At 37.2% G+C, this 27,759-nt stretch overlaps 3 protein-coding genes across 19 annotated transcripts in view; 2 read left to right on the top strand and 1 right to left on the bottom strand.

Annotated features, from left to right (window-relative positions):
• LOC127863361 (activin receptor type-2B-like) overlaps positions 1-13,408 on the top strand; it is a 29,441-nt gene extending 16,033 nt beyond the window's left edge. Inside the window, exons 7-10 of one of the 5 annotated variants that reach the window (XM_052402836.1) lie at positions 3,601-6,026; positions 6,087-6,144; positions 6,202-10,792; positions 11,345-13,408. In XM_052402836.1, the coding sequence (XP_052258796.1) occupies positions 3,601-3,828 (228 nt within the window). In that variant the 3' untranslated portion in view covers positions 3,829-6,026; positions 6,087-6,144; positions 6,202-10,792; positions 11,345-13,408. The other 4 variants (XM_052402837.1, XM_052402838.1, XM_052402839.1 and 1 more) reach the window with 4 other exon arrangements.
• Positions 13,409-13,621: 213 nt separating this feature from the next.
• Positions 13,622-27,759, bottom strand: part of LOC127863366 (uncharacterized) — a 15,896-nt gene continuing 1,758 nt past the window's right edge. The window contains exons 1-6 of one of the 13 annotated variants that reach the window (XR_008041035.1): positions 18,518-19,288; positions 17,897-17,955; positions 17,593-17,776; positions 16,750-16,938; positions 15,506-15,919; positions 13,622-15,411 (exon numbers count right to left, since the gene is read on the bottom strand). Coding sequence is in view for 12 of the 13 variants with exons in the window: in XM_052402854.1 (XP_052258814.1) it covers positions 15,609-15,919; positions 16,750-16,938; positions 17,593-17,773 (681 nt within the window). In the remaining variant the exon portion in view is untranslated. Of the gene's footprint in view, positions 15,920-16,749; positions 16,939-17,592; positions 17,783-17,896; positions 18,488-18,517; positions 19,289-22,594; positions 23,153-24,720; positions 24,861-27,759 lie in introns of those variants that run through there. The other 12 variants (XM_052402854.1, XM_052402853.1, XM_052402856.1 and 9 more) reach the window with 12 other exon arrangements.
• LOC127863367 (uncharacterized) overlaps positions 26,499-27,759 on the top strand; it is a 10,568-nt gene continuing 9,307 nt past the window's right edge. The window contains exon 1 of the mRNA XM_052402863.1: positions 26,499-26,943. Coding sequence (XP_052258823.1) covers positions 26,927-26,943 — 17 coding nt within the window. The 5' untranslated portion in view covers positions 26,499-26,926. The remainder of the gene's footprint in view (positions 26,944-27,759) is intronic.

Here is a 27,759-nt window from a genome sequence, read left to right on the forward strand (position 1 = left end):
TGCTATCATGAGGTTACTGTACCTGGCAAGTTGAATTTTACCTTGACCTTTGAATGACCTTGACTCTCAAGGTCAAATGATTAAATTTTGCTAAAATTGCCATAACTTCTTTATTTATTATTAGATTTGATTGATATTTTAAACAAAACTACTCTTACCTTACATACCACAATAGACTCCACCCAAACCATCCCCAGTGCCCTGCCCCCCTCGCCCCCCTCCCCGAATCCCCCCACCCCCTAAATTGTTTTTTTTTTTTTTTAGATCATCTCACAAATGACCACCACACCCTCACACTATACCCCCCCCCCACCCCCCCCACCCCCCAATTTTCTTTGTTTGAAACGGTTAAAAAACACAAATATTTATTTGTATTATAAGCTCATCTATTTTTTGAAAAAAAAAATATGAGCTATTGTCATCACCTTTGCATCGGCGTTGGTGTCCGGTTAAGTTTTGCGTTTAGGTCCACTTTTCTCAGAAAGTATCAATGCTATTGCATTCAAACTTGGTACACTTACTTACTATCATGAGGGGACTGGGCAGGCAAAGTTAGATAACTCTGGCATGCATTTTGACAGAATCATGTGCCCTTTTTATACTTAGAAAATTGAAAATTTTGGTTAAGTTTTGTGTTTAGGTCCATTTTATTCCTTAAGTATCAAAGCTATTGCTTTTATACTTGCAACACTTACTAACTATCATAAGGGGACTGTGCAGGCAAAGTTATGTAACTCTGACTGGCATTTTGACAGAATTATGTGCCCTTTTTATGTCCCCCACTATAGTAGTGGGGGACATATTGTTTTTGCCCTGTCTGTTGGTCTGTCTGTTGGTCTGTTGGTCTGTCTGTTTGCGCCAACTTTAACATTTTGCAATAACTTTTGCTATATTGAAGATAGCAACTTCATATTTGGCATGCATGTGTATCTCATGAAGCTGCACATTTTGAGTGGTGAAAGGTCAAGGTCATCCTTCAAGGTCAGAGGTCAAATATATGTGGCCAAAATCGCTCATTTTATGAATGCTTTTGCAATATTGAAGATAGCAACTTGATATTTGGCATGCATGTGTATCTCATGGAGCTGCACATTTTGAGTGGTGAAAGGTCAAGGTCATCCTTCAAGGTCAGAGGTCAATTATGTGTGGCCAAAATCGCTCATTTTATGAATACTTTTGCAATATTGAAGATAGCAACTTGATATTTGGCATGCATGTGCATCTCATGGAGCTGCTTATTTTGAGTGGTGAAAGGTCAAGGTCAAGGTCATCCTTCAAGGTCAGAAGTCAAATATATGTGGCCCAAATCGCTTATTTTATTAATACTTTTGCAATATTGAAGATAGCAACTTGATATTTGGCATGCATGTGTATCTCATGGAGCTGCACATTTTGAGTGGTGAAAGGTCAAGGTCATCCTTCACAAGGTCAAGGTCATCCTACAATGTCAAACATCATAAAGGGGGACATTGTGTTTCACAAACACATCTTGTTATACTTAGAAAATTGAAAAATTGGTGAAGTTTTGTGTTTAGGTCCACTTTATTCCTTCAGTATCAAAGCTATTGCTTTCATACATGTACTTGCAACACTTATTAACTATCATAAGGGGACTGTGCAGGCAAAGTTATGTCACTCTGACAGGCATTTGGATGGAATTATGGGCCCTTTATACTTAGAAAATTGAAAATTTGGTTAAGTTTTGTGTTTTGGTCCATTTTACCCCTAAAGTATCATAGATATTGCTTTCATATTTGGAACACTCGCAAACTATCATAAGGGGACAGTAAAAGGACAAGTTGCATAACTCTGGTTGTCATTTTTACGGAATTATGGCCCTTTTTTGACTTAGTAACTTTGAATATATGGTTAAATTTTGTGTTTCGATCCACTTTACTTCTAAAGTATCAAGGCGATTGCTTTCAAACTTCAAATACTTTCATGCTATCATGAGGTTACTGTACCTGGCAAGTTGAATTTTACCTTGACCAAGGTAAAATAATTAAATTTTGCTAAAATTGCCATAACTTCTTTATTTATGATTAGATTGGATTGATACTTTGACAAAACTACTCTTACCTGACAATAGACTCCACCCAAACCATCCCCCATGCCCTCCCCCCCCCCCTTTTTTTTTGTTTTTTTTTTTTTTTTTTAAGATCATCTCACAAATGACCACCACACCCTCACATTATACCCCCCGCACCACACACACCCACATTTTTTTTGAAACGGTTAAAAAACACAAATATTTATTTTTATTATTTAATTTTGAAATACCGTCCAACCATCGCATCCAAGAATAAGATAATGTACACCCCCACACTATACACCCCTCTTCACTCCACCTCTCCCTCCTTTGTGATTGAAATTGAGAGTCCCTTCACCTTTAAAAAGAAAATAGATGAGCGGTCTGCACCCGCAAGGTGCTCTTGTTATGTTTGTTATGCTGTATAGTCCATTGAAATAGCATTGAACTGAAGATGTCAAATGCAATGTATTGAAAAGCAAACAAATTAAATATATTATTTAACTCTATTGTATACATCATAAGCACAACAAGAACACTTAAACGTTTTTTTTAATGTTTGTTAATGTTTTCCCAATATGATAATTAATTTAAATGTAACTTAATGCACTGATAGAGGCTATGTTTAAATGTTATATTTAAGAAACTATAGATTATTGCAAGTTTATTAATAATATGCATGTTAAAGGGTATCAACTAAACATTGGCTTCATTGTAAGAAGAAATCAGAGCAGCACATTCTAATATAAAAATGCTGTCAAACATGCTCTTAAAAACAATTTTAATTCTGTTACTTATAATCATATGAAAAATGCTTAATTTTTCCCATTTCATGGTTTATCACACTGAGTGGATACTCAAATCTCATCTGAGTTGAGAAACAAAATTGAAAATGTTCAACTATACTGGGATCAGGACTTATTTACTTGTACACATTTTTCATCATTTATTGGTCATTTCAGGGTCTTGAAGTAACTTATCCCATCATTTATTGGTCATTTCAGGGTTTTGAAGTAACTTATCCCATCATTTATTGGTCATTTCAGGGTCTTGAAGTAACTTATCCCATCATTTATTGGTCATTTCAGGGTTTTGAAGTAACTTATCCCATCATTTATTGGTCATTTCAGGGTCTTGAAGTAACTTATCCCATCATTTATTGGTCATTTCAGGGTTTTGAAGTAACTTATCCCATCATTTATTGGTCATTTCAGGGTCTTGAAGTAACTTATCCCATCATTTATTGGTCATTTCAGGGTCTTGAAGTAACTTATCCCATCATTTATTGGTCATTTCAGGGTTTTGAAGCTTTGGCATTGACAATAATTTTGGAAAAATTGCTTTGGTCATCATAGCTTTAAGTTAAGCTTGCATTTTAATGAAAAAATTAAATTGGTCACTTCAGGGTCTTGAAGTGTTGGCATCGACAATAGAAAATAATATTGATAATATTGCCCTATTAAGACAATAATGCTAATTGAATTGTCCAATTATCTCATCATTTATTGGACATACTCTCTTTAGAGTATTAGAGCGTTGGCACATATCTCATCATTAAATGGACATTTCAGGGTCTTGAAGCGTTGGCATCGACAATAGAAGAATGCTGGGATCACGATGCAGAGGCGCGACTCTCAGCGGACTGCGTGCTGGAACGAGTAGCGTACGCAGAGCGCAGCATTTATACCTCACATGTATCCTCGAGTAACCTCACTGTCACCTCACAACAACAGCAACCGTTGATCATCAACACGAATCAGGGCGCACCACTGATTACACCAGTAGTGCAGACCATTTGAACTGACAACAACCTCAGAAATGTTACACACCTCTCTCTTTTAGGGCATCTTTTGGTGTTCCTTCTGTATTATACAAGTTTGTGGGATAGACTTTCACTTTATTTAACTCACTGTGAGTTTTATTTTATTTTTGTTTTAGTTATACTTGGTTTTTAATTGAACTGACTCGTTTCATTGCTCCTACTTTGTGCATAGTTTATCATGTTCAGTGGATATTTGACGTGATTTAACAGTGCCAGTTATTGAAATATTTAAATGTCATTGTGAATATCGCATGTGACTGTGTATAGATATATTAAAGAGACTAATGTATACTAAATTACTGGTATATTATAAAGAGGAAATGTATTGAATTGACACATCAGTTGAAGTTGTGAATGAAGATGAGTGTGTGATTAACATTTTCAAGACTGGATATTATTAGTTAACTGTATAATGAAATCCCAGTTATTAAGAAGTTTTACATATAAGTAATTTTTTTAAATGTTTTTTATGTTAAAGATGGAAATTTGGACTGGACAGACAATGTAATGGTCTACAAATGTATTATGTATGTCGAAAAGCTTGCTTAATGAGCTGCTTAAGAAAAAAAACATTGTGTGAAGCTAACCTCTAGCCAGAGAGCGGAGTGGACTCTTTCTACGAACGATGTTTTAAATGTCTGACATTGAGTAGTGGGAAGAAGTTCTGTTGTTTTGTATAAACATTGGGGACTGAATTTTCAAGAGAAATGACTTACTTAAACATTTTAATAGTCCATGGAAAAACATGACTTCCCGGGGGCTGAGTTTGAACACGTTTTCAGTCCATTTAAAAAACATTACCCAAACATGGGCAGTTTCCTTTCATAGCTATAGTGAAACCTTGTGAACACTGAAAAAGTCAAGTCACACGTTTTTTTCCCAATCAGTATCAAACTTTTATCAAAATGTATATGTTAAAATGATAGCTTAGAAGAGTTAAAAAAAACCTTGATGAGTTCTACAAGCCACACCCAGTTTTGGGTCACTAGGTCAAAGATCAAGGTCACTGTGACCTAAAAAAAATATTCTGACAAGCTTTCGCAGCCGAATGTGGCACCCGTTATACGGTGCTCTTGTTCTAGTTTATATTGACAACAGTTACCTCATTTGCTACATGCCTTGATGTGGATATAGACCATGATGTTCCTGTGGCATTAATAAAACTAATTGTGTACAAATGTAGTTGAGTGCTCATCACTTGTCTCCTCTTATGCAAAATACGTACAGAAAAATCATCAAAAGCATTTTTATTTTAATCATTACAATGTTCAATTACATAAATATTCTATATAATATCCATAGGTAGATTTATAAATACATGCCAATGAACAACTTTTACTAGATGGAAAATTGTTGTTAGTTTCAGGTGGCTTGTAATTGTTTATTGAGATCTGTTAAACACAGGCACAAAATACATGTACACTGCACTTAATTTAAATAGTGCAAGGACCGCTTAATAAAACATTTATGATTTCAGCTTCCATTCATAAACTTCAATGTACCAAGATTTTTTTCTGACACCATTGCTTTTGTTTGTCAATTGTGAAAAAGTAAATACAGGTAATGAGACCCTTACACATGATTTATCTGTTTTGACCTTAAGTTATAAACATACTTAAGCCTGTATAATATAAAATAGAAGATAGTAAATTCTTAAAATACTATTCAATATTTATCAATGACATTTTAGTCGGGACAATATTTTTCTAATTTGAAAAGACAAATTTATATTTTCGTTGTGGGGTTATTAGGATCAGCTTTCATATGTTGGTACTGGCCATAGATGTATACATTTGAAAACAGTGTCATTTTTAACTTGTGTACAGAATGTTGAAGTAATCTAAAATTTGAAATAGGCAGCCGTTCCATATTCAGGTCCATAGGTTTGCTATTGCTTTGTTTTTACTTAGCTTTAGTGCATTTTTGTTTGGCATCCTTTCCACTATTTAATACTTTGGTTGAGCTCTGGGAAAACTGGGCTTAATGCATGTCCATTAAGTGTCATCCCAGATTAGCCTGTGCTAGCCAGCTAATATTGGACAATGCATGTCCATCAAGTGTCATCCCAGATTAGCCTGTGCTAGCCAGCTAATATTGGACAATGCATGTCCATCAAGTGTCATCCCAGATTAGCCTGTGCTAGCCAGCTAATATTGGACAATGCATGTCCATCAAGTGTCATCCCAGATTAGCCTGTGCTAGCCAGCTAATATTGGACAATGCATATCCATCAAGTGTCATCCCAGATTAGCCTGTGCTAGCCAGCTAATATTGGACAATGCATGTCCATCAAGTGTCATCCCAGATTAGCCTGTGCTGTCCAGCTAATATTGGACAATGCATGTCCAAGTGTCATCCCAGATTAGCCTGTGCTAGCCAGCTAATATTGGACAATGCATGTCCATCAAGTGTCATCCCAGATTAGCCTGTGCTAGCCAGCTAATATTGGACAATGCATGTCCATCAAGTGTCATCCCAGATTAGCCTGTGCTGTCCAGCTAATATTGGACACTTTCATTTGTTATGGATTTTTTTCAATTTAAAGGAAGTGCCTAGGTATAAAGTGTTGTCCCTTTGTAGCTGACTGCACAGGCTAATCACTGTGCACGTGCATTTAGCCCAGTTCACCCAGATGTCAGCTCATTTTTGTTGGACAGTTGAACATTGAGAATTTTAAATAAAATACAGTAGATCTCCTTAATTTCAAATACAGTTAATCCATTTTCTTTGTATTTTGGAAGTATTTATTCAGTTCTTATTTTTGTCCTTTCTTTAATTTGACATTTAATGATTAATTTGAACTCAGCTTTTTAGAATCCCTGCTATTACAAACTCATCAATAAAGTCCAATTTAGAGTGTTCGTGCTTATTATTCAATTGATAATTCAAAGTATGAATATGTGAGTTTGCAGTCTTTGTTGACATGTACTGTTACTAAAAATAGTTTGTATGCGCCCCTTGTTATTGTCTTGTTCATGTATGTGTGACACAGAACTCCTTATATAGTAAAAATTGGTGTCATAATATATATTTCAGGTTTTGTGAAAACATGTTTCAGGTTTTGTGCAAACATGCTGAACTTCATCACTTTTTGATTCAAATAATACCGGTATGTCTTATTGTTGTAAAATACGATAATAATGAATAAAACCTATTGTATTTAAGCCATTTAAAATGTCCAATCTCTTTTTATAGTAAGGCCACTAACAAATGCCTATACATAATCCTTAAAATTATAATTCCAATTTAGATAACTTTGAATTTTTTTATTGGAATAATCAATATTTAGAAGTATTTTTCTTGGTCCTGGAGACTTCAAAATAATGAGGGTTTACCTAAGGTTTTATAATCTTGAAACTTTATTTTTTGCGAACACATTTTAATTTTTATTTATCTTTGCACATATTTTGTGACTTTATACAAAATTGTACAATGTCATATAATAATTTATGTATGATTTGTTGGATATGCGTTGATTGAAAAAAATCTATTTATTCACCATTGGTATTTTACCCTGAATATTTTTCACAGATTAACATACATTTTTGTTGTCCTCTTTTTGTGCTAACTTGGTTTGTATAAATGTGTGTATATACATATAAAGCACATAATAGGAATAGATTGTACATTTTTTAATAAGCTGCATCATGCAAAAAATGATGTTATGCAATATACGGCCAGTGTAATTCCAAACCAACCTGTGCATTTACGCAGTCTGGTTTGGAGCAATCCTGTAGCCTTATGAGGTCATAAAACCTTGTTTGACTTAAGGGGACAGTGTATCTCTTGACCAGACTGTGCAAGCTGGTCTGTAGCTACATTGGCTTCATATGGCATAAGACCCATTTTCATATAACAGTGCCCATACAGTATTTACTGTACATCTGTAGGAGTGATCATGAACAAAACATTTTGGTATTTGTTACAACTGTATACCTCAGTAGACCATATCAGTTTAGTAGAATAGTTTGGTTGGTTGTTTCATAATTAAATAAGATAATATTATTGCTGGTTTTGCTAGAATATCAATTTAAATTGCTATGTGACTTCTGCCTCCTGTAAACCTTCAGAAGTGTTAAATCTGGAAAGATGATGACCTAGTATAACAAACATACTTGAATCATTGTTCTGAATGAACTTTGAGCTTTTTCACAATTTTGTAATGAGTTTTACCACCATGCTCAATTTGATGTTTATTTGAGTTTTTTTAAATTTAAACTCAAACCTGAGTTTGATGAGGAATATGTTCATATTCTTAGACCTGAGATTTGAGATCATTTCTTAGCTGACTGATATGTTCTTAGCTGACTGATATGCTCAATACTAAACTGAGTGGACACTCATATCTCATCTTTGAGTTGAGCTAACAATTGAGAATGCTTTTGAAACAGGGCCATTTTCTTGAACGGTTTGAGTCTTCTCAGATATTTTGACAGTCTGTTAGACACACATGCTTGTTTCTTGTTAACGTTTCTTTTTTCTATTCAGATACAAAGTCTGTCAGCACTCAAATGTTTATCAGTCATTGTAATAATTGTTTGTCATCGTGGTTTTACTGTCTCACAAATTTTCCAATGTCTGTGGTCATAATTGATCCAAAGTGGCATTATGGTTTTCGCTGATATTTTCATATTAATCACTGGAGAGCATTTAATAACTCTGACCACTTTTAATAAGAACAACACCTTTGTACGGAATGTCAAACTAACTTTAAAAGGGCTTAGTATCAAGACATACTTATGCTAATGTTCTGACTCAAATTGAGTTCTTTTCTCAGTTTGTGAGATGATTTTAATCATAAAATCAATAAAGTGTTTTTAAAGTCTTGAGACTGACAACCATGGGTATGAGGAGGAATATGTGCATATTCTTCAACTGATATTTGAGACTGTGTATGAGATGACGTACATGCAATACGTAATCAAAACTCATACATCTCCTTCACAGTTTATCTAAACAAATTGAGAATGTTAATGATACCAGGGCATGTGATCACAAAAGGTACAGGCCGCTGCTCAACTAAGGCAGGTTGGGAAGCTAAACCAGTATTGGGGACATTATTTTTTAATTTAATACGATTGACAAACCTAGATGGGCTTGGGGAAACCAAAAAAGAGCTGGTTGCTGCACTGCTATTTTGTTGTATATCTTTCTTCTGACAGTTCATTTTTGTAATTTGTTGAAAAGAACCATTCTTGTGTATAGTCAGTTTTGAAATATTTAAAGGCTTTCTTTGCAAGAGCAATGTGTGATCAATATATTAAGGTTATGGAGAAGTGTTCAATACAGTTACTTAATACAATAATCAGTTATACCCTATTCTTTATTGTAATACCATATTGCTGATACTGTTCATAGTATGTCACGGACAGTTCAAGAATAATTTATCAGTAATGTGTACCTCATATTGTATTGTGTTTTTGTTTATTTGCATAAATTCTGCTTTAAATGTATTAAATTGAATATTTTTATGTACAGATCAATTAAAATATACAAGAATCGACATTTTTAGCAATCAGATATTAAATGCAACCGGTGTATGTTTTGGCTGGGATTTAGTTTAGTCTTACTATTATGATGTGAAATAAGTGCATTTTCATTATTAGAATTTTGTATACATAATTCAGTTCATGTAATAATTGTAGAAGTTGTTACATATTCCTTGCAATGCGTTACCTCAGTTGTGTATTCAAACAGTCCATACTTAGTGTTTTAGTATACTGTTTTATTCATTGTATAAACTAGCTGATCTGTACAATTTAAGACACAAGAACTGTCTGTATTAAGTGAGCCAAGTCGTGCGAAAATGGGTCAATTCCCTATGCTGCCAGATTAGCTCTAGGCCAGGCTGCGCAACTGGGCAGTCAGAACATGAGCTATGCAGTGTTATAAAATCCAGGAAGTTTTTGTAGTCTCATTATTGAACTAATAAGCTCCTGAGCAACATGCAACGATCCATATGGCATAAGACACATTTTCGCATGAAGCGGCTCATATTGTACAGAATTATTGTTCAAATAGTTGTCTTCGTATATTGGACATAAGCAGACTTTAAAGGGCCATTTCACGTTTTGGTAAATTGACAACATTGAAAAAAAATGTTTCAGATTCGCAAATTTTTGTTGTAGGTATGATGGAAACAGTAATACTGAATATTTACCATGCTCTAAAATAACCATTATATGCATTTTTTGACGATTAAAAAAAAACTGAAAATGATATAGCATCGCAACGCAGAGATTGAATAATTTGCAGAGTTCTGTTGTCGTCGTTATATTTTGTGATACTACGAGGATTGCTTAATATATATAAGGTATAAAATACATCACTGATTGCATGAGCGCGGATGGCCAAGTGGTGTGGTCTAAGCGAGAGACTTTTACTCCAGGGGTCAGTGGTTCGAGCCCAGTTGAGGGTTACTTTTTTTTGGCTCACCTGTCACGAAGTGACATAGTGAGCTTATGTGACCATGTGATGTCCGGCGTCCATATGTGTGTGCGTGCGTGTGTGCGTCCGTCAACAATTTGTTTGTGTAGACAGTAAAGGTCACAGTTTTCATCCAATCTTTATGAAATTTGGTCACAATGTTTATCTTGATGAAATCTGGGTTGGAATTGTATTTGGGTCATCTGGGGGTCAAAAACTAGGTCAAATAATAGAAAAACCTTGTGTAGACAGTAGAGGTCACAGTTTTCATCCAATCTTTATGAAATTTGGTCAGAATGTTTATCTTGATGAAATCTGGGTTGGGATTGTATTTGGGTCATCTGGGGTCAAAAACTAGGTCACTATGTCAAAAACTAGGTCAAATAACAGAAAAGCCTTGTGTAGACAGTAGAGGTCACAGTTTTCATCCAATCTTTATGAAATTTGGTCAGAATGTTTTTCTTGATGAAATCTGGGTTGGGATTGTATTTGGGTCATCTGGGGTCAAAAACTAGGTCACTATGGCAAAAACTAGGTCAAATAACAGAAAAGCCTTGTGTAGACAGTAGAGGTCACAGTTTTCATCCAATCTTTATGAAATTTGGTCAGAATGTTTATCTTCATAAAATCTGGGTTGTGATTGTATTTGGGTCATCTGACATCAAAAACTAGGTCACTAGGTCAAATAATAGAAAAACCGTCAACAATTTGTTTGTGTAGACAGTATTGGTCAGAATGTTTATCTTGATGAAATCTGGTTAAGGATTGTATTTGGGTCATCTGGGGTCAAAAACTAGGTCACTAGGTCAAATAATACATGGATGAAAGTTTCAGTATTTTGCATAATTTTTGTCCTTAATAAACTATAGTAAAAACTGTTAAATCATCATTGTACGACCAGATTTCAGTATTTAAAGTCTGCACTTTCACCCATGATAATAGAAAAACCTTGTATAGACAATAGAGGTCACAGTTTTCATCCAATCTTTATGAAATTTGGTCAGAATGTTTATCTTGATGAAATCTGGGTTGGGATTGTTTTTGGGTCATCTGGGGTCAAAAACTAGGTCACTAGGTCAAATAAAAGAAAAACCTTGTGTAAACAATAGAGGTCACAGTTTTCATCCAATCTTTATAAAATTTGATCAAAATGTCTATCTTGATAAAATCTGGGTTGGGATTGTATTTGGGTCACCTGGGGTCAAAAACTAGGTCACTAGGTCATATAATAGAAAAATCTTGTGCAAACAATAGAGGTAACAGTTTTCATCTAATCTTTATGAAATTTGCTCAGAATGTTTATCTTGATGAAATCTGGGTTGGGATTGTATTTGGTTAGTCAGGTGAGCGATTCAGGGCCATCATGGCCCTCTTGTTTTCCTTTAATTGTATTCTTTCTTTTTCTACTGGAGCTTTTTAGATCAAATGTTCACATTTATCAATATAAAGCATTTAATGACAAACTTCAATACATGCCAAAATCTGTGAAAAGGCCCCTTTAAGAAATGTCTGTCTGAAATTATGTCATGCATACAACTGCCAACTTATTAATTTGAGCTTTAGCCTTAATAACAACACAATTGTTTTTATTATATGAAAGAAAGGCTTCACTATCTTGTTACTTGTAGCTTGTATTAATTTAATGGCATTGTTGAAAAGTTTTTTAAAAAATCACAACGGGTTTATATTAAGAATGTCTTTTTATCATATTGTTTTTGCCTCATTTTAGTGTGGGCCATTGTACCATTACGATTTATAATGGATGTATGTAAATATTTATCATTTGTCCCCATTTGACATTTACATGTGTATTTTTAATTCATTTTTACACCCATTCATTGATCATGTCATATTTCATAACTGTAAATTGTTTTATTTAAAAAGAGGTATTTTGCAGAGGCTGTTTATAGCATTAACATGCTGCATGTCATCGGAAAACTGGACTTATAATGTTTTTGAAACGCCAGCCCCAGATTAGTTATTTAATTGAGATGATACTCGGCTGGATGGTAGCTTCTGTTTAAACAAAGTGTTTGTATACTCAATTCCACTGTATTAAGGTTATTGAAAGGGTTGATGGGATAGAAACTTCCTTCCTATCATAGCCTGCGCAGGGGTTGATGGGACAGAAACTGCCTTCCTATCATAGCCTGCACAAGGGTTGATGGGGCAGAAACTGCCTTCCTATCATAGCCTGCGCAGATTTGCAAGGGTTGATGGGGCAGAAACTGCCTTCCTATTATAGCCTGTTCAGATTTGCAAGGGTTGATGGGGCAGAAACTGCCTTCCTATCATAGCCTGCACAGATTTGTAAGGGTTGATGGGGCAGAAACTACCTTCCTATCATAGCCTGCGCAGATTTGCAAGGCTGGATGGGGCAGAAACTGCCTTTCTGTTATAGCCTGTGCAGACTTGCCAGGGTTGATGGGTCAGAAACTGCCTTCTTATCATAGCCTGCGCAGATTTGCAAGGCTGGATGGGGCAGAAACTGCCTTCCTATCATAGCCTGCGCACACTTGCATGTGCTAATCAAGGTCAACACTCTACTCACATGCATCACACAGAGTTTTCTAACATCACCACTCAATTCATCGATATTACATCCAGTCTGAGGTCTCTATACATAAACTTGCAGTAACAACCAGTGGAACACAAGGCAAACATTGACATGCATCCAACTTATTGTTGCTGGCATATTCACAGCTATAGTTTTATTGGAACAAACTTAACAGTTTTAACTTTTTATTATTTGTTTAATTAATGTAAGAAGAGTTTTATTGATTTGTTTGTAGTACCAATTTCACTGTTCTTAAGAAATGTTTGAATTATTAACCATTTAGGCCATTTGAATAAGATAAGATGCTCAAGTTTTGAACCTTACGTTTACAATAACTTTTGGGTTATTAAGTAACTGTTAAGGTATCGAACAGGCTGAAATATAGTTGAACTTTTTAGTATTTTTGAAAAAATCAAAATTCCTTGACGATTGCTTTGCACCATATTCCTAAAATAATGTCATAAAGATGAAATTAGGGCAGAATCATTCACTTTAACTTTTTGTGTGATGTTCATCATCCTGTTATTATAATATTATGCTGATAGTTATGTGAAATAAATTTAGTGTTTTGTTATTTGTGTTATTGTTCCTGCCCTTAATCCAGGATCTCTTGCGCGGAGCAAGAATCGGAAAGCTTTAAAGGAAGCCAAATTGAAATTCATATAATAATCGCAGACTTAGAGGGGAAGTGCAGAATAAGAGAACATTGCTTGTTTGCTGATTTTACATAGTTATTGCCCTTTGTAAATTTTCTTGTGCTCCATCATTACATAAAAAAATGAAGATGTCAAAATACAACTTTATTGATCTATAGTGAACATCGCAAAAAAATGCAGAGTGCAAGAAATGTAACTCCTTTGTATTATGCAGATCATATATCAACAACTATTAAAGGGATTCGAATGAAGCTTCATATAATGAAAATAAGTTGTATAGTACTGGAAGTACTGGAGCCGTAAATCTTCCTTTATATGTATGGAGTCATTGATCTTTGTGAAATTAAATATTGAAACTTCGGATATAAATACTGTACATTGAAATGAATAGCTAAGTGCAAAATGCAAAAATCCTTTAGTGTTCTTGAGTTTGTGTTCTTTATTATGTCCCCCACCACTATAGTGGGGGACATATTGTTTTTGCCCTGTCCGTTGCTTTGTTGGTTGTTTGTTTGCGTCAAACTTTAACATTTGCAATAACTTTTGCAATATTGAAGATAGCAACTTGATATTTGGCATGCATGTGCATCTCATGGAGCTGCACATTTTGAGTGGTGAAAGGTCAAGGTCATCCTTCAAGGTCAAAGGTCAAATATATAGCTTCAAAGGGGACATGACAAACACATTTCTTGTTTTTCATTATGGAATTATACTCTTTAAGCACAAAAGGGAATCTTACAGAAGTTAATATAATGATAATTAACACTGCCAGGCAGTGAAGAGTACAAAAATAATAAATCTTTCAGTATTGAAGAGTTATTGTTCATTGTTAAATTTCTGTGTGTTTTGTAATAACACACAGTTAAAAGTGTCTGTTTTCACTTACTTCGGGGCATTTAGCATATATTGTGACAGCACTTGTTTGTGGTATGATTTATTATGCCCCCCTTCGAAGAAGAGGGGGTATATTGCTTTGCTCATGTCGGTCGGTCTGTCCGTCCACCAGGTGGTTGTCAGATGATAACTCAAGAACGCTTGGGCCTAGGATCATGAAACTTCATAGGTACATTGATCATGACTCGCAGATGACCCCTATTGATTTTGAGGTCACTAGGTCAAAGGTCAAGGTCACGGTGACCAGAAATAGTAAAATGGTTTTTGAATGATAACTCAAGAACGCATACGCCTAGGATCATGAAACTTCATGGGTAGATTGATCATGACTTGCAGATGACCCCTATTGATTTTGAGGTCACTAGGTCAAAGGTCAAGGTCACCATGACCCGAAATAGTAAAATGGTTTCCGGATGATAACTCAAGAACGCATACGCCTAGGATCATGAAACTTCATGGGTAGATTGATCATGACTCGCAGATGACCCCTATTGATTTTGAGGTCACTAGGTCAAAGGTCACGGTGACCCGAAATAGTAAAATGGTTTTCGGATGATAACTCAAGAACGCATACGCCTAGGATCATGAAACTTCATAGGTAGATTGATCATGACTTGCAGATTACCCCTATTGATTTTGAGGTCACAAGGTCAAAGGTCACGGTGACCCGAAATAGTAAAATGATTTTCGGATGATAACTCAAGAACGCTTTTGCCTAGGATCATGACACTTCATAGGTACATTGATCGTGACCCGCAGATGACCCTTATTGATTTTCAGGTCAATAGGTCAAAGGTCAAGGTCACAGTGACAAAAATCGTATTCAAACAATGGCTGCCACTACAACGGACAGCCCATATGGGGGGCATGCATGTTTTACAAACAGCCCTTGTTTATTTTGTATTTTCTTACATCAAGTAAAAAATTAAAAATGTTTGTGTACACATTCTCTGTTGGTACCATCATAATCAATGGCAAGGCGTATGCCCCTTTTGTATATATCTGATCAGACTGCGTCCAAACTGACCTGAAAAGAGAATGCAATCTGTATTTAATGCTCTAAATACCATGTCAATGCTAGTAGTACATGTTGACAGATGTTCTCAAATATATGCACCAACTTTGTTATCAATCCAGCCTTTTTGAACCAGTTCTCCAACTGGTGTTGGCTTTTTAATAGCTGGCTTCATAGCACTACTTTTCAAGGCTGTCGTTCTATCATCCTCAGTTGGTCCTTGTGTCAGAGGCACTGTCATCTCGGTCCCTTTCGTATCCCTCCAATAGGATGTGTTCACATATTTGTTTATCACTAGGTACGTAAACCTTTTCAATTGGACTTAGTAGCTCGTCAAGTTTACCATCATCAACGTATTGTCTTTGTTCATTGACGAACTCGCTAATATCGACAATCCGCTGTATGTACTCCTCATGAAACTTCTTGAGAGCTGCGCCCCTTATACCAAGCTGGACGGCCCTTCGCTCAAGCTTTCCATATGTAGGACCATGGTCGGGATCCCACTGTATCCGTACATCATCTGTGCAAAAACAAACATCGAAAAATGAGGCAACCTTTTTAGGTTTTTTATTTATTTATTTACGGTTTATACTAATGTTTCTTCTTTATTGACCGTTTATAGCATAGTGTATGTATTTGAGGTTGCCAGTTAAAAGTGTCTGTTTTCATTTACTTCGGGGCATTTAGCATATATTGTGACAGCACTTGTTTGTGGTATGATTTATTTATTTTGTATTTTCTTACATCAGGTAAAAAAATGCCATGGTGTAATGGATATGATCTCTGCCTAGTGACCGAGAGGTCATGGGTTAGATCCCCACTGTGGGCGCGTTCTTCAGATCTCCTCCAGAGACACCAAGTACTGGTTCTAGGCACAGGAAACGGACTCAAGAGCGTTTCAATTAGCCTGAAGCTTTCGATGCAATCGAGCCAAAATAAATAGGTTAAAACTAATCTAATGCAATTGAGCCTCGGTTTGGCAAAACAAGGTTAAATGCACGTGGGTACAGTGTCATTCCAGATAAGCCTTTGCATTCCGCACAGGCTACTCAGGGATGGCACTTTTCGCCTTATCTTCTATTTTCGCTTTCAAGAGATTTCCTTTAAAAAAAATACATTTACAGCGGCAAGTATCGTCAGTACTGGACAGGTAAAGCTGGGATGAAGCTATGCACATGCATTAAACCCCGTTTTCCAAGAGAGCAGCTCATTAATAATATGCAGACGTTATGAATGTGCTTGCTACACCAAGATGAGATATATAAAGTATTTCAGAAGACAGGATGTTTTTAAACTACCAATTGTATCATATCTGTTTATGAATATTTCGGTATTATATATGTAATATACCTGGTTGATCTTTTCCCAATGTAATTCCAACCCCTTGAGCCCCTTTCAACAGCTCCTCAAACCCCTTCCTGCTCAGAAAGATAGCAAGTGTCCGCTCCTGGTCCTTTTTCTGTCCCCAGCCAGAACGATACATCATCCACATGAAGTTCGTTTTGATCCATGTCATTCGGGTATAACTGTAGCTTGGACCTGTAGGAAAATTCCGTTTGATGTGCTTATATTTAGTTACGTGTATTAAAGAGGCCTTTTCACAGATTTTGGCATGTATTGAAGTTTGATATTAAATGCTTTATATTGATAAATTTAAACATTGGATCTAAAAAAATCTCCGGTAAAAAAATCAAGAATACAATTTAAAAAAAGAGAAACAAATGTAACCCTCAACAGGGCTCCAACCACTGACCCCTGGAGTCCTGAAGCAAAAAAGTCTCCCATTTAGACCACTCGGCCATCTGTGCTCATAGAATGAGAGATGCTTTTTTTACTTTATATAAGCAATCTTCGTAGTTTCACAAAATATAACGACAAAAACAGAACTTTCCAAAGTATTAAATCGTTTCGTGTTGCAACGCTTTACAATTTTCAGGTTTTTTAAATCGTCAAAAGATGCATATAATGGCTATTTTAGAGAATGGTAAATGTTCAGTATTACTGTTTCCTCACAAATATCATAACTAAAACGAAAATTTGCGAATCTGAAACAACTTTTTTTAATTTTGTCAATTAACCAAAACGTGAATAGGCCCCTTTAAGCAAATGCGTTTTTGTCTGACTTTTCTTCCGCAAAAGTAATTTCAAAACGCATTATCACATCATCATCATATCTATTTACACTGTATTTACCTCCGAACTTCCCATGTTTCACTGCGTACTCCGCTATATCCGACCGGAAGGCCTGATACACGACGATAGTTTCCTCGTCAAACTGTGCCAAGATGTGCCTACCCCTACGCGGCCACTCGCTACGGCTTTGGACCATGTAGCTTCCCACCTGTAAGGCGCATTGGGCACTGGAAGCAGCCATTCTCTGACGCTGTCAGAAGATAAAAAAGTAGTTTATTGCAAATATTACACAAATATAAAGTTTACTTTTAAGACATGCATTTAGCAGTAATCTAATGGACATGTAACAATATTTGTTACGTACCTGTATAAATGTTGTTTACCGATATTCTACTTCCGTCACTTTTCAACCATTCAACTTTTCTGAAATAGATTAGTAGTAAGTCTATAAGCATCATAAAACGTGCTTAGGCTACACAAAATGGATCGAATGCTTGTCGAATTAGAAGCACCTAACATTCGTAACATATTTGTTTGTGCCCGCAGTCAATTTTGCTAAGCATCTGATACTTTAAAAGCATAGTAGTTGTTTGTGTAGACATTTTGATTAAGTTAACAGACTTAACTTTATAGGCTGTTTCAATTTCGTTAAACAATTAAAGGGGCCTTTTCACGTTTTGGTAAACTGACGAAATAAATATAAAAAAATCAGATTCGCAAATTTTCGTTGAAGTTATATTTGTGAGGAAACTGTTATAATGAACATTTACCATACTTTAAAATATCCATTATATATGTAGCGCGAGTTGGCCGCCTTCCTGAGGCCGCCACCGAGCGCTATGTGCACGGCCTCACAATGCCGACGTGCCTTCCGAAGCCCTCGGAAGGCCATTTACAAAATAACAATATAATTCAATGATTTTTTCCGGCTGCCTGCTTTTTTTTTAGAAAATTAAAAAGTGATCAAGTAGCCACGAATATTTACAGTGCGACTAACAGGGGACAGTTGCTTTCAATGAAGCTTTAGCTATTCGTCACAATCGTCACCCCAATGCCCTATGTGAAAAGTCCACCACCTAGTACGACTTCTGTAGACACCAACCCTCTGTAGACACTCTAAACTTGCAACAGAAACTCTGCAGCCCGGGCAGCACCGTTTGAAGTCAACGTAATTACCCAAATGCTCCAGAGAAATGTTCTTTATAGTACCGCACCCCTTCTTCAGATGTTGTCCTGCTCGCATCCGCAGAAGTGACTAACTTGTGTCACTGTGTGTATTCCAGAGTTTAGTTACAGGTCCTACTTGCCCCTTCACGAGGTCATTGTAGCTCGACCTGCCTCTGTGACCTTTCTGTGGGAAAATATAAAATGTTGAGCCAAAGTAGGTCAAATTTACCCCGGCAACCCGGGTATTCGCCAAAGAATTTTGTTTATTAAGAAAGTTCAGTGCACGCTGGCCAATGAGATCTTAAAGTGCCCTGGAACGTGTGATGGTGAAGTTACTTACTTGCCTATTTGCGAAACTTAATGTACTGGCGAACCGAACGCCACCTAGCCGACGGAAAAGCACGATCCGGAAACCACCGACGTTGCCGAACTTCCTTCGCTTTTGACGAAGCTAACCGATTGCCCTCCGAACTCAACGGAGATTGCATACTATCAATTCCTTCCCTCAGAAACAAGCTGAATATATATGCGGGATTTTATTTACACAGATTCCTAAAATATCAAATGCTCTATACATTCATAATAAATCATTTCTAATACGAAAACAGAACTTACTGTGTTATTTAAATTAACATCTCCATATTGTTTGCTTGGCAAATGAAAACCTAAGGGAGGTAATTATAATGTAACCGTGAAGAAACGCGAATCATCTAATTCGAACCCAAAACCTTTTCGTCACATTACCCACGCCTCCGATTTGACATGAGTCTCCCCATTATTCCAACTATAAAACTAATAAAATTTAACAGTGCAACAAATCATAAACTGTACACAAGCAAACTTCGAAAAGTACTAAAGAACATAATAAAATAACGAATCTCTTCCTGAGATAATACATGTATCACAATCAGTGCCAAAATACTAGGCACAAGTTAACATGGTTCGTACTGCACCGAAAACACAAAGGCCCCGTTATCATACCCAACGTCACCGAGGCTTGCCGTGCCTCCACATATCTCTCCAAGACATGCTGACCATTCACCTATAACTGAGTTACTAGAGGTCTCTCTTGCATAGACTGCGTAACCTTCGTTAGTTATCACGATCTTTCTTTTCAGACGGTCACCTTTAGTTTCAGCCTGTACCTGAAGTATGAGCTCCTTTTCCCGGACACTATACCTTCTGCCTTGGCTGGCAGACCAGTAGAAGCCAGCGTTGTATCATTACATGTCAGTACGTTCATGAGGCCTGTTTTGTCGTCTTGCATCGAAATGACCTCCTCGGACACGACATCGGAGTTTCGACAGTGTACGTCTGCTTAAGATCGTTCTGACTTTTTAATATGGGGCATCACAGTGCTTTGATTCCCCTTTTAATCTCCTATCAAAACCGCTGTCTTTTTCTTTATACCGGCTTCATACTTCACTGAAGACATACCAGCATCGGCAATTTCATATGTCGGCTGAGACCGCAGAGGTTTATTCATTTTCCTCAGCGCATACTTGTTTGAACCGCCGTTTGGCACGGTTCTTTTAACCTGACTTTCTCCTCGGATCAGGTTTTCTCTAGCTGATGGATCCATATTTTTCAACACCTGTCTTGCAATTAGAACACGAATTCCTCCAAGAGCATCTTTTTGAAGCTCTTCTGGCTTCATTGAAGTCGATATTTTCTGATGTTGTTTCCTTTGCCGGTAATGAGGGCACTGTCTTTTCCGGTGCTTCTGTGAACCACACAGATAGCATCGTCGATCTTGTTCATTTTCACCTCGTATATGCCTATATACAGTGCTTGAACTCACAGACTTCATCATACGCTCATCCAATCTTCTTTCAAGTCTTTCTACCAGCATCCACATTTTCTTAATCTGCTTTGGCGAGGAGCAGCAATAGTATGCATGGGCCGATGGAGAAACATGACGATCAAACACTGTGGCACCAGCCACTTTTAAAGGCTTCAATGAAGGCCTTTCCCGCAAAGTTACGTTTGGGTCAAATACACTGGGCTAATATGCAGTCATCCTTTCTTTATCGCGAGGCCCACGTCTATTATCAGGACACTGCCATCTCAGGTGAAACGTTGAGCCGCAAGTATAACACCGTTGTTCCATGTTCTTCGAGCCTGGACCATATCTAGTTTGTGGGGTTTCTGCGGCACTCATGAACAAGTCAAACCGTTTTTCGAGCATATCTACCATCTTTTGAAGCTGATCAATCTGCTTCGTTGATGTATCGTCGTCTGTAGATACCGTAGCAACATAGCCGTCGGACTTCGCCCTTTCCGCTCGATTTAAGGCTTCAAGCTCCACAGCGTGCCTGGTGGAATCATTAAGGCTTAATGGACGCGCCAGTTTAATGGGCAACCTCATGTGGGCACTATGAAGTTCAAGAACTGCTCTTTTGACAAAGTTTCTTTAAGATCTGCAGGTGCAGAGGGGTATGCAAGGTTGGTCAACCTTCGAATACTGTATCCAGCTCTCATATGCTTTCTGTCTGCGATCACGTACTGCACTCTGTACAGTTCCGTTTGGTTAGGAGGCGCAAAGCGCTCTTCCAACGCTTGCATCAGGGCGTCATAATCTCTGGCATTTTGTGCAAGGTTTCCGAACACCCCTTGCGCTTGGCCACACAACGACACAGCCAAATACAATCCTTTGTCGTTGTAGTCCCATTGGTAATTAATCTCGGTGCATGTTTCAAAGTGCGCTCTATAATTTCGCCATGATGATTGACCGTCATACGTGGCTGCCTTCACAATACTTGAAGGTTTCGATGGAGTCTTATTCAATGTGACGTTTCCTTCAAAATAAGTTGGCTTTGGTTCAGTAATAGGCGTCTCTCTTTCACGAACAGGAATACACAAGCCAGCCGCATGTGTTACTCTTTAATAACTCAAGTTGCCTCTCCAAAACCAACGTGTCACATTTTGCAGGGGGGGGGGCTTCATTTTCCCGCCTCATCGCTTCCAATTCTTCGAACATAATTGCTTCCCTACCGTCAGCCATTTTGAGGCTTGGGATTGACAGGATAGTACTGTCGATAGGTTTATAACATATCCCACCGCTGCCACCAAATTATGTAGCGCGAGCCGGCTGCCTTCCTGAGGCCGCCACCGAGCGCTTTGTGTGCGGCCTCACAATGCCGATGTGCCTTCCGAAGCCCTCGGAAAGCCAATTGAAAAGTAACAACATAATTCAAATATTTTCCTCAGGCTGTCTGTCTTTTGATAAGAAAATTAAAAAGTGATCAAGTCACCACGAATATTTACAGTGCGACTAACAGGGACCGTTGCCTTCAATGAAGTCTTAGCTATTCGTCACCACAAGGCCCTAGGTGAAACGTCCACCACCTAGTACAACTTCTGTAGACACCAACCCTCTGATGACACTCTAAACTTGCAACAGGAACTCTGCAGCCCGGGCAGCACCGTTTGGAGTCAACGTAATTACCCAATTGCTCCAAACTAAAGGAATGTTCTTTAGAGTACCGCACCCTTTCTTTAGATGTTGTCCTGCTCGCATCCGCAGGAGAAGAGACCAGCTTGACTAACTAATGGGATTGTTTATCCTCGGGGCTTCGGTTGTAAACCATTGCCCGAGCACCCAGAGACCAGCTTGCCTATTTGAGAGACTTTATATACTGACGAACCGAGCGCCACCTAGCCGACGGAAAGACACGACCCGGAAACCACCGACGATACCGAACTTCCTTCGCTTTTTATGAAGCTATATGATTGCCCTCCAAACTCAACGGAGATTACATACTATCAATTCCTCCTCCACTGCCTCAGAAACAAGCCGAATATATATGCGGGATTTTATTTACACACATTCCTAAAATATCAAATGCTCTAGACATTTTTAATAAATTATTTCCAATACGAAAACAGAACTTACTGTGTTATAAATTAACATCTCCATATTGTTTGCTTGGCAAATGTTAAACTAAGGGAGGTTATTATAATGTAACCGTGAAAAAAAATGTGAATCATCTAATTCGAAACCAAAACCAGTAACCATCAACCCCCACGCAGAGATTTGACGAGAACCAACATAGCTGAATCAAATTGTATGTGAGTGCTAGGAACGACAAAACTGCGTAAAGATTGACGTCACATATGCATCTTTTGACGATTAAAATACCTGAAAAGTATAAAGCGTTGCAACGCGAAACGATTGAATAATTTGGAGAGTTCTGTTGTTGTCGTTTTATTTTGTGATACGATGAGGATTGCTTATGTAAAGTATAAAATACATAGCTCATTGTATGAGCACGGAAGCTCATTGTATGAGCACGGATGGCCGATTGGTCTTAGCGATAGACTTTTACTCCAGGGATCAGTGGTTTGAGCCCAGTTAAGGGTTACTTTTTTTCTTTCTTTAATTTTATTATTGTTTTCTTTTCAGTTTTCCTTATATTGCAATAGTCCAATCTTCACGAAACTTGGTCATAAGATTTGTCTCAATGATATCCCGGCTGAGTTCGTAATGGTTCCAGTTCGTTGAACAACATGGCTGCCAGGGGGCGGGGCAGTTTTGCTTATATGGCTATGTAGTAAAACCTTGTTAACACTCTAGGAGTCACATTTATAGTCCAATCTTCATGAAACTTGGTTAGAACATTTGTATCAATGATAGCTGGGCTGAGTTTGAAAATGGTCCCGGTCCGTTTAAAAACATGGCCTCCAGGGGGTGGTGCAGTTTTCCTTATATGGCTGGTACAGAGTTCCGCCGGTCTCTCCCACATACACGAACCTGCGACAGCGACGACAGTTGATCGCGTACACAACATTGGATGATTTGCAATCAACATTGTTTCTGACGCTGTACTTTCCTGCCGCTGGGATCTTTGAAATATTCCGCCTTCATCATGTACGGGCAAATGGCGCATCTCTGCGCCCAACAGGGCCCGCTCATATTGGGCTTTCGGAAGAACATCTTATTGTGTTTTTTGTGCACTAGGATGTCTAGCAGGTTGCAATCCCTTCTGAAGGCTACTAATGGGGGCTCAGAGAACACTTCCGTCATTCTATCAGACGTGTGCAGCGTGTGTAGGTGTCTACGGGTGATACGGCCGATGTTGGGTAGAGCGCGCGAAAACGTGATCACGAGCGGAATTCTTATATTATGCTCCGAGTTTTTCTTTTCGCGTAAAAGGTCCTCTCTCTTTTTATTGTCGACCTTTTATCCATTCGGTCTCCACAAACGCCCCGTCATATCCACGGTTCACGAGCTGTTCTTTCACCGCCTGTCTCTTCATGCGATGTGTTTCATCTCTTGAGCATTTTAAAGTAACATTACTACTCAAAATCAACGAAAATTTCGTGCAATTGTTCGTAAAATAAACTTAACCAATTGAAAAATCAATGCTTCTTATGGCAATTACCGAAATTTCAAGGCCAGATGTGGTCTGGTAAAATAGATGTTTGTAGATACAAAATGCTCGTTTTTATTATTGTTTTGCATATCTATTCATACGACACGTGCACACTAAAATGGTGTTCGTGTGCCGTATGAATAGATAAATTCGCGGGAATTAATTGTGGCCACAAATAAATAAAAACGAGCATTTTGTATCTACCAAAATCTATGTAATCATACCACATCTAGCGTTGAAATTTTGGCTATTGTTATAAGGAACACTGATTGTTTAGGTGATAACTTTATTTTACGAAATACTTAACGAAATTTTCGTTGATTATGAGCGTTATAGAGACTTTATTAAAAGTTATATTAGGCCTAATTGGATAGAATAACCATTCCACATTAATGTTCTTTAAATATGTATTCTATTTGACCATCTTTATTTGACGCATCACAACTTAAACAAAACACATTAAGCATTTCAATTGAAAGTCAATTCACGCTGTTCAGTATGATTAAGACCTATACACAAACTGATATGTCGCATTTATTACAGTATGTAGTGCTGCTAGTAATCAGTAATGCTTCATAAATAATAGTCAATTGTATCCATTAATATTAAAAATCTCGTTTCAATAAATTAATGAAGATCTACCTACCTCTGTTCCTTTTCACCATATGTAATGTGCAACCAATAATTCCCCATATATACATACATACATTCCATTATACATACATATTTATACATATATACGTCTTCACGATGTCGACGATTGCGCAAGGTTCGATATTGCGCACTTGTGTAGCAACTACCGGTAACCGCGAAAGCGAAACAACCATTGCAGGAGTAAATACCGGTAATGGTTACCTCCCTTAACGGATAATCACTTGATTCGCAGCAAGGTGGTTTCGCATTAACGACCTGTATTATTTATAGTAAGAAGGCATGGCAACATTTACTGTTATTTTTCACAATGTGTTCTCATTTTTTACATAAACATATCAGAAGTGGGGGCTTGAAGTTAAAATTGTCTAATAGACTGTATGGAAAGTAAAAGTATCATACTTAAATGCATCGCAAAAAAAATGTGGCGCCCGTGATAAACGGCAGTGGGTAAAGACTAAACAATCGCTTAAGACATCTGTGCAAGTTCACGTTTTTAGTTTATTTATACGGGTTTGATAAAGATAAAACAAATATAAATAAATATAAAAAAACATTTAACATGCATAGATATTTAAAGCGCTCACACGTTATTAAATTGTAGTTTTCGTTTGTTTTATTTACGCCATTTAACGTTACTACAAGCTAAAAGATAATCGTCTTTTCCGAAATGTCGCCCAATTTATAAGGCACGCATGAAGGAAAATATTGTGACGAAATATTATTTCTGACTTTCATATGTATTAGTTCCGCAAAAATGTGTGGGCACTGGGTGCATGTTTCGCTCAAGTATGGATATATACAAGTATAGCAATTATAAATAACATATCACCGCACAATATTCTGTAATGAGTAATATGCACATGTATTTAACGCGCCTATGAACATTATTGACATAAACAAAATAGTTATCAATGCATGTACAGGATCAATAATGAAACCGCATTCCGGTATTATACGCGCTTAACTTGTTAATTCCTTATATGGTAGTTGAATGTTGATAGCGCGTTGGTAAACTGTACGCGTAAGCTTTAGTGCAAAGATCTTTGGCGCACGTGTTACTATTAATACATCGATATAGGTTTTGGACGTAACATCTGTCCGAATTAAGTGTTTATTTAATGAATGATAATTTACCATATGTACAGTTATTATTCAACCGATCAAACCCGATTAATGGATGAAATCTTCAGGAGTAAAGACACACCTTCGCATTGGACCAATGAAATCACTCGTGTGTCGGCCAGTTGAACTGTATGTAAACAAAGGTTCAAACGGCGCTGGACAGTTAGTTTTGATGCATAATGTAACGGCAAGACTAGTAGGTCACGCGAGATGGGTATCGTGTTAGTTTTTAAAATTTGACCCAGCATTTGTAATAATATTCCATAAAGGAAATTCATTTCTGCGTTGAATAAGACCGAGTTCATGGAAATAGCTGCACAATTGATGAAGTTATGGCTGTTCAAATCGATGCATCCTGTTTTGGGGTGATTTTGAGTTGAATACCTTGCTATATATACGCTACCCACATGCGTGATCCGTACGTAGTTGTTCAACGACGAAAGCGTAAAAATATTAAAAACATATTACAAGGCCAGGTGTTAACTTGTCGATTAATAACAATTATGCAGAGCTATGTTACATTAAAACGTAGTATAATTTATGATTTAAGATATTTTGCAATTAATATTTATGTACGCGTACTTGATTGCTAGGCGTGCATATTTTCGTCCGCAAAAATGAGCTTCAATCGGTAGAGCGTGACCAATACGTCGCCATCCCCCGATATTATGTGAAATGAATCAAGTTTTACATCAACATCTTTTTAGAGGACGCTGCTTTAACCCAAGTTATTTAAATAATATCGCATTCTCGTAATTTCAAACATTCATTGTGGGCTAATCGAGATAAAGTACACAACATCAAGTAGTCAGCGGTATCAATCATTCAGTTTTCAGTGACACTTTCTACATTTAGTAAAGCTCAGGTGATTTATTTAGAAAAGGGAAAACTACACTCACTGAATGTGAATTAAATGCACTTCAACCAAAGCACGCAAGCTGTTGTTATTTCTGTCGCGGTATTGATGAAATGTGGCGGTGTATACATTTGATGGAAATTAATTATATAATTTGAGGTAGAGATATAAGTATTAATAGCTGCGGAAGATAATTGATTAAAATAACAGCGATTTGGATATGGCGAGAAAAGTCCCGTGAGTACTGTTCTTTCATCGGTAGAATTATGTTAATAATATATACCGGTATATGTGTATTTCATAAGTGATTTCATTTCACAAATCGATTTCAGGTAACATGTCGGCTTATGATCCGAAATATAAAGGAATAAAACGTTTCACTAAAAGAAACTGGTATGAATTCAGGTAGATATCAACTCCCATGGTTGAAGGCCTCATATGGTAATTGATATATTGAACACATATTATAATACTTGTATTAACTTCTTAAAGGTCATTACGATAACTCGCGTGTTCACCACATAATCCACTTTGATCGAAGGACAACAGAAGTGTTCTGGTGAACACTGTGCTGTATAGCAACTCACGCATCGTCGTAACTCTGTTGTCACTACAAGAAACATAGGGTAATTAAGTACAAGTCAGTTCCGACGATGCAACACTGATTGCATCCATTATATATATAATTTGAATCGAAAGTAAATAACATCACTGTTACAATCAAACTACTCCAGGTTATTGTAATCTATGCGGAGTAGTAAAATAATCTTCTGTGGTAAGCTGATAATAAAATATTTAAGGTCTATAGCTTCTTGCTAGGCGGGTCAATGCACACGTTTGTCTAAGCCTGCTAACGAGACAGTCTCGTGAGTTGACAGCAAGGTTAGAGCGATGTTATATTGTACCGTATTCGCTTCCAGCTTTGTTCATTCACATATGCAGAATATGCTGTGCTGTCATTCGTGGGTCGTCGCAGTTTGTCATTTTTAACAGGCTGGGAAATGTCATCTGACAAACATTATAATGTTAGTTATGATGACAACACTTCACGAG

Source organism: Dreissena polymorpha, unplaced genomic scaffold (assembly GCF_020536995.1).
Source record: "Dreissena polymorpha isolate Duluth1 unplaced genomic scaffold, UMN_Dpol_1.0 chrUn006, whole genome shotgun sequence".
Classification (NCBI taxonomy): Eukaryota; Metazoa; Mollusca; class Bivalvia; order Myida; family Dreissenidae; genus Dreissena; species Dreissena polymorpha.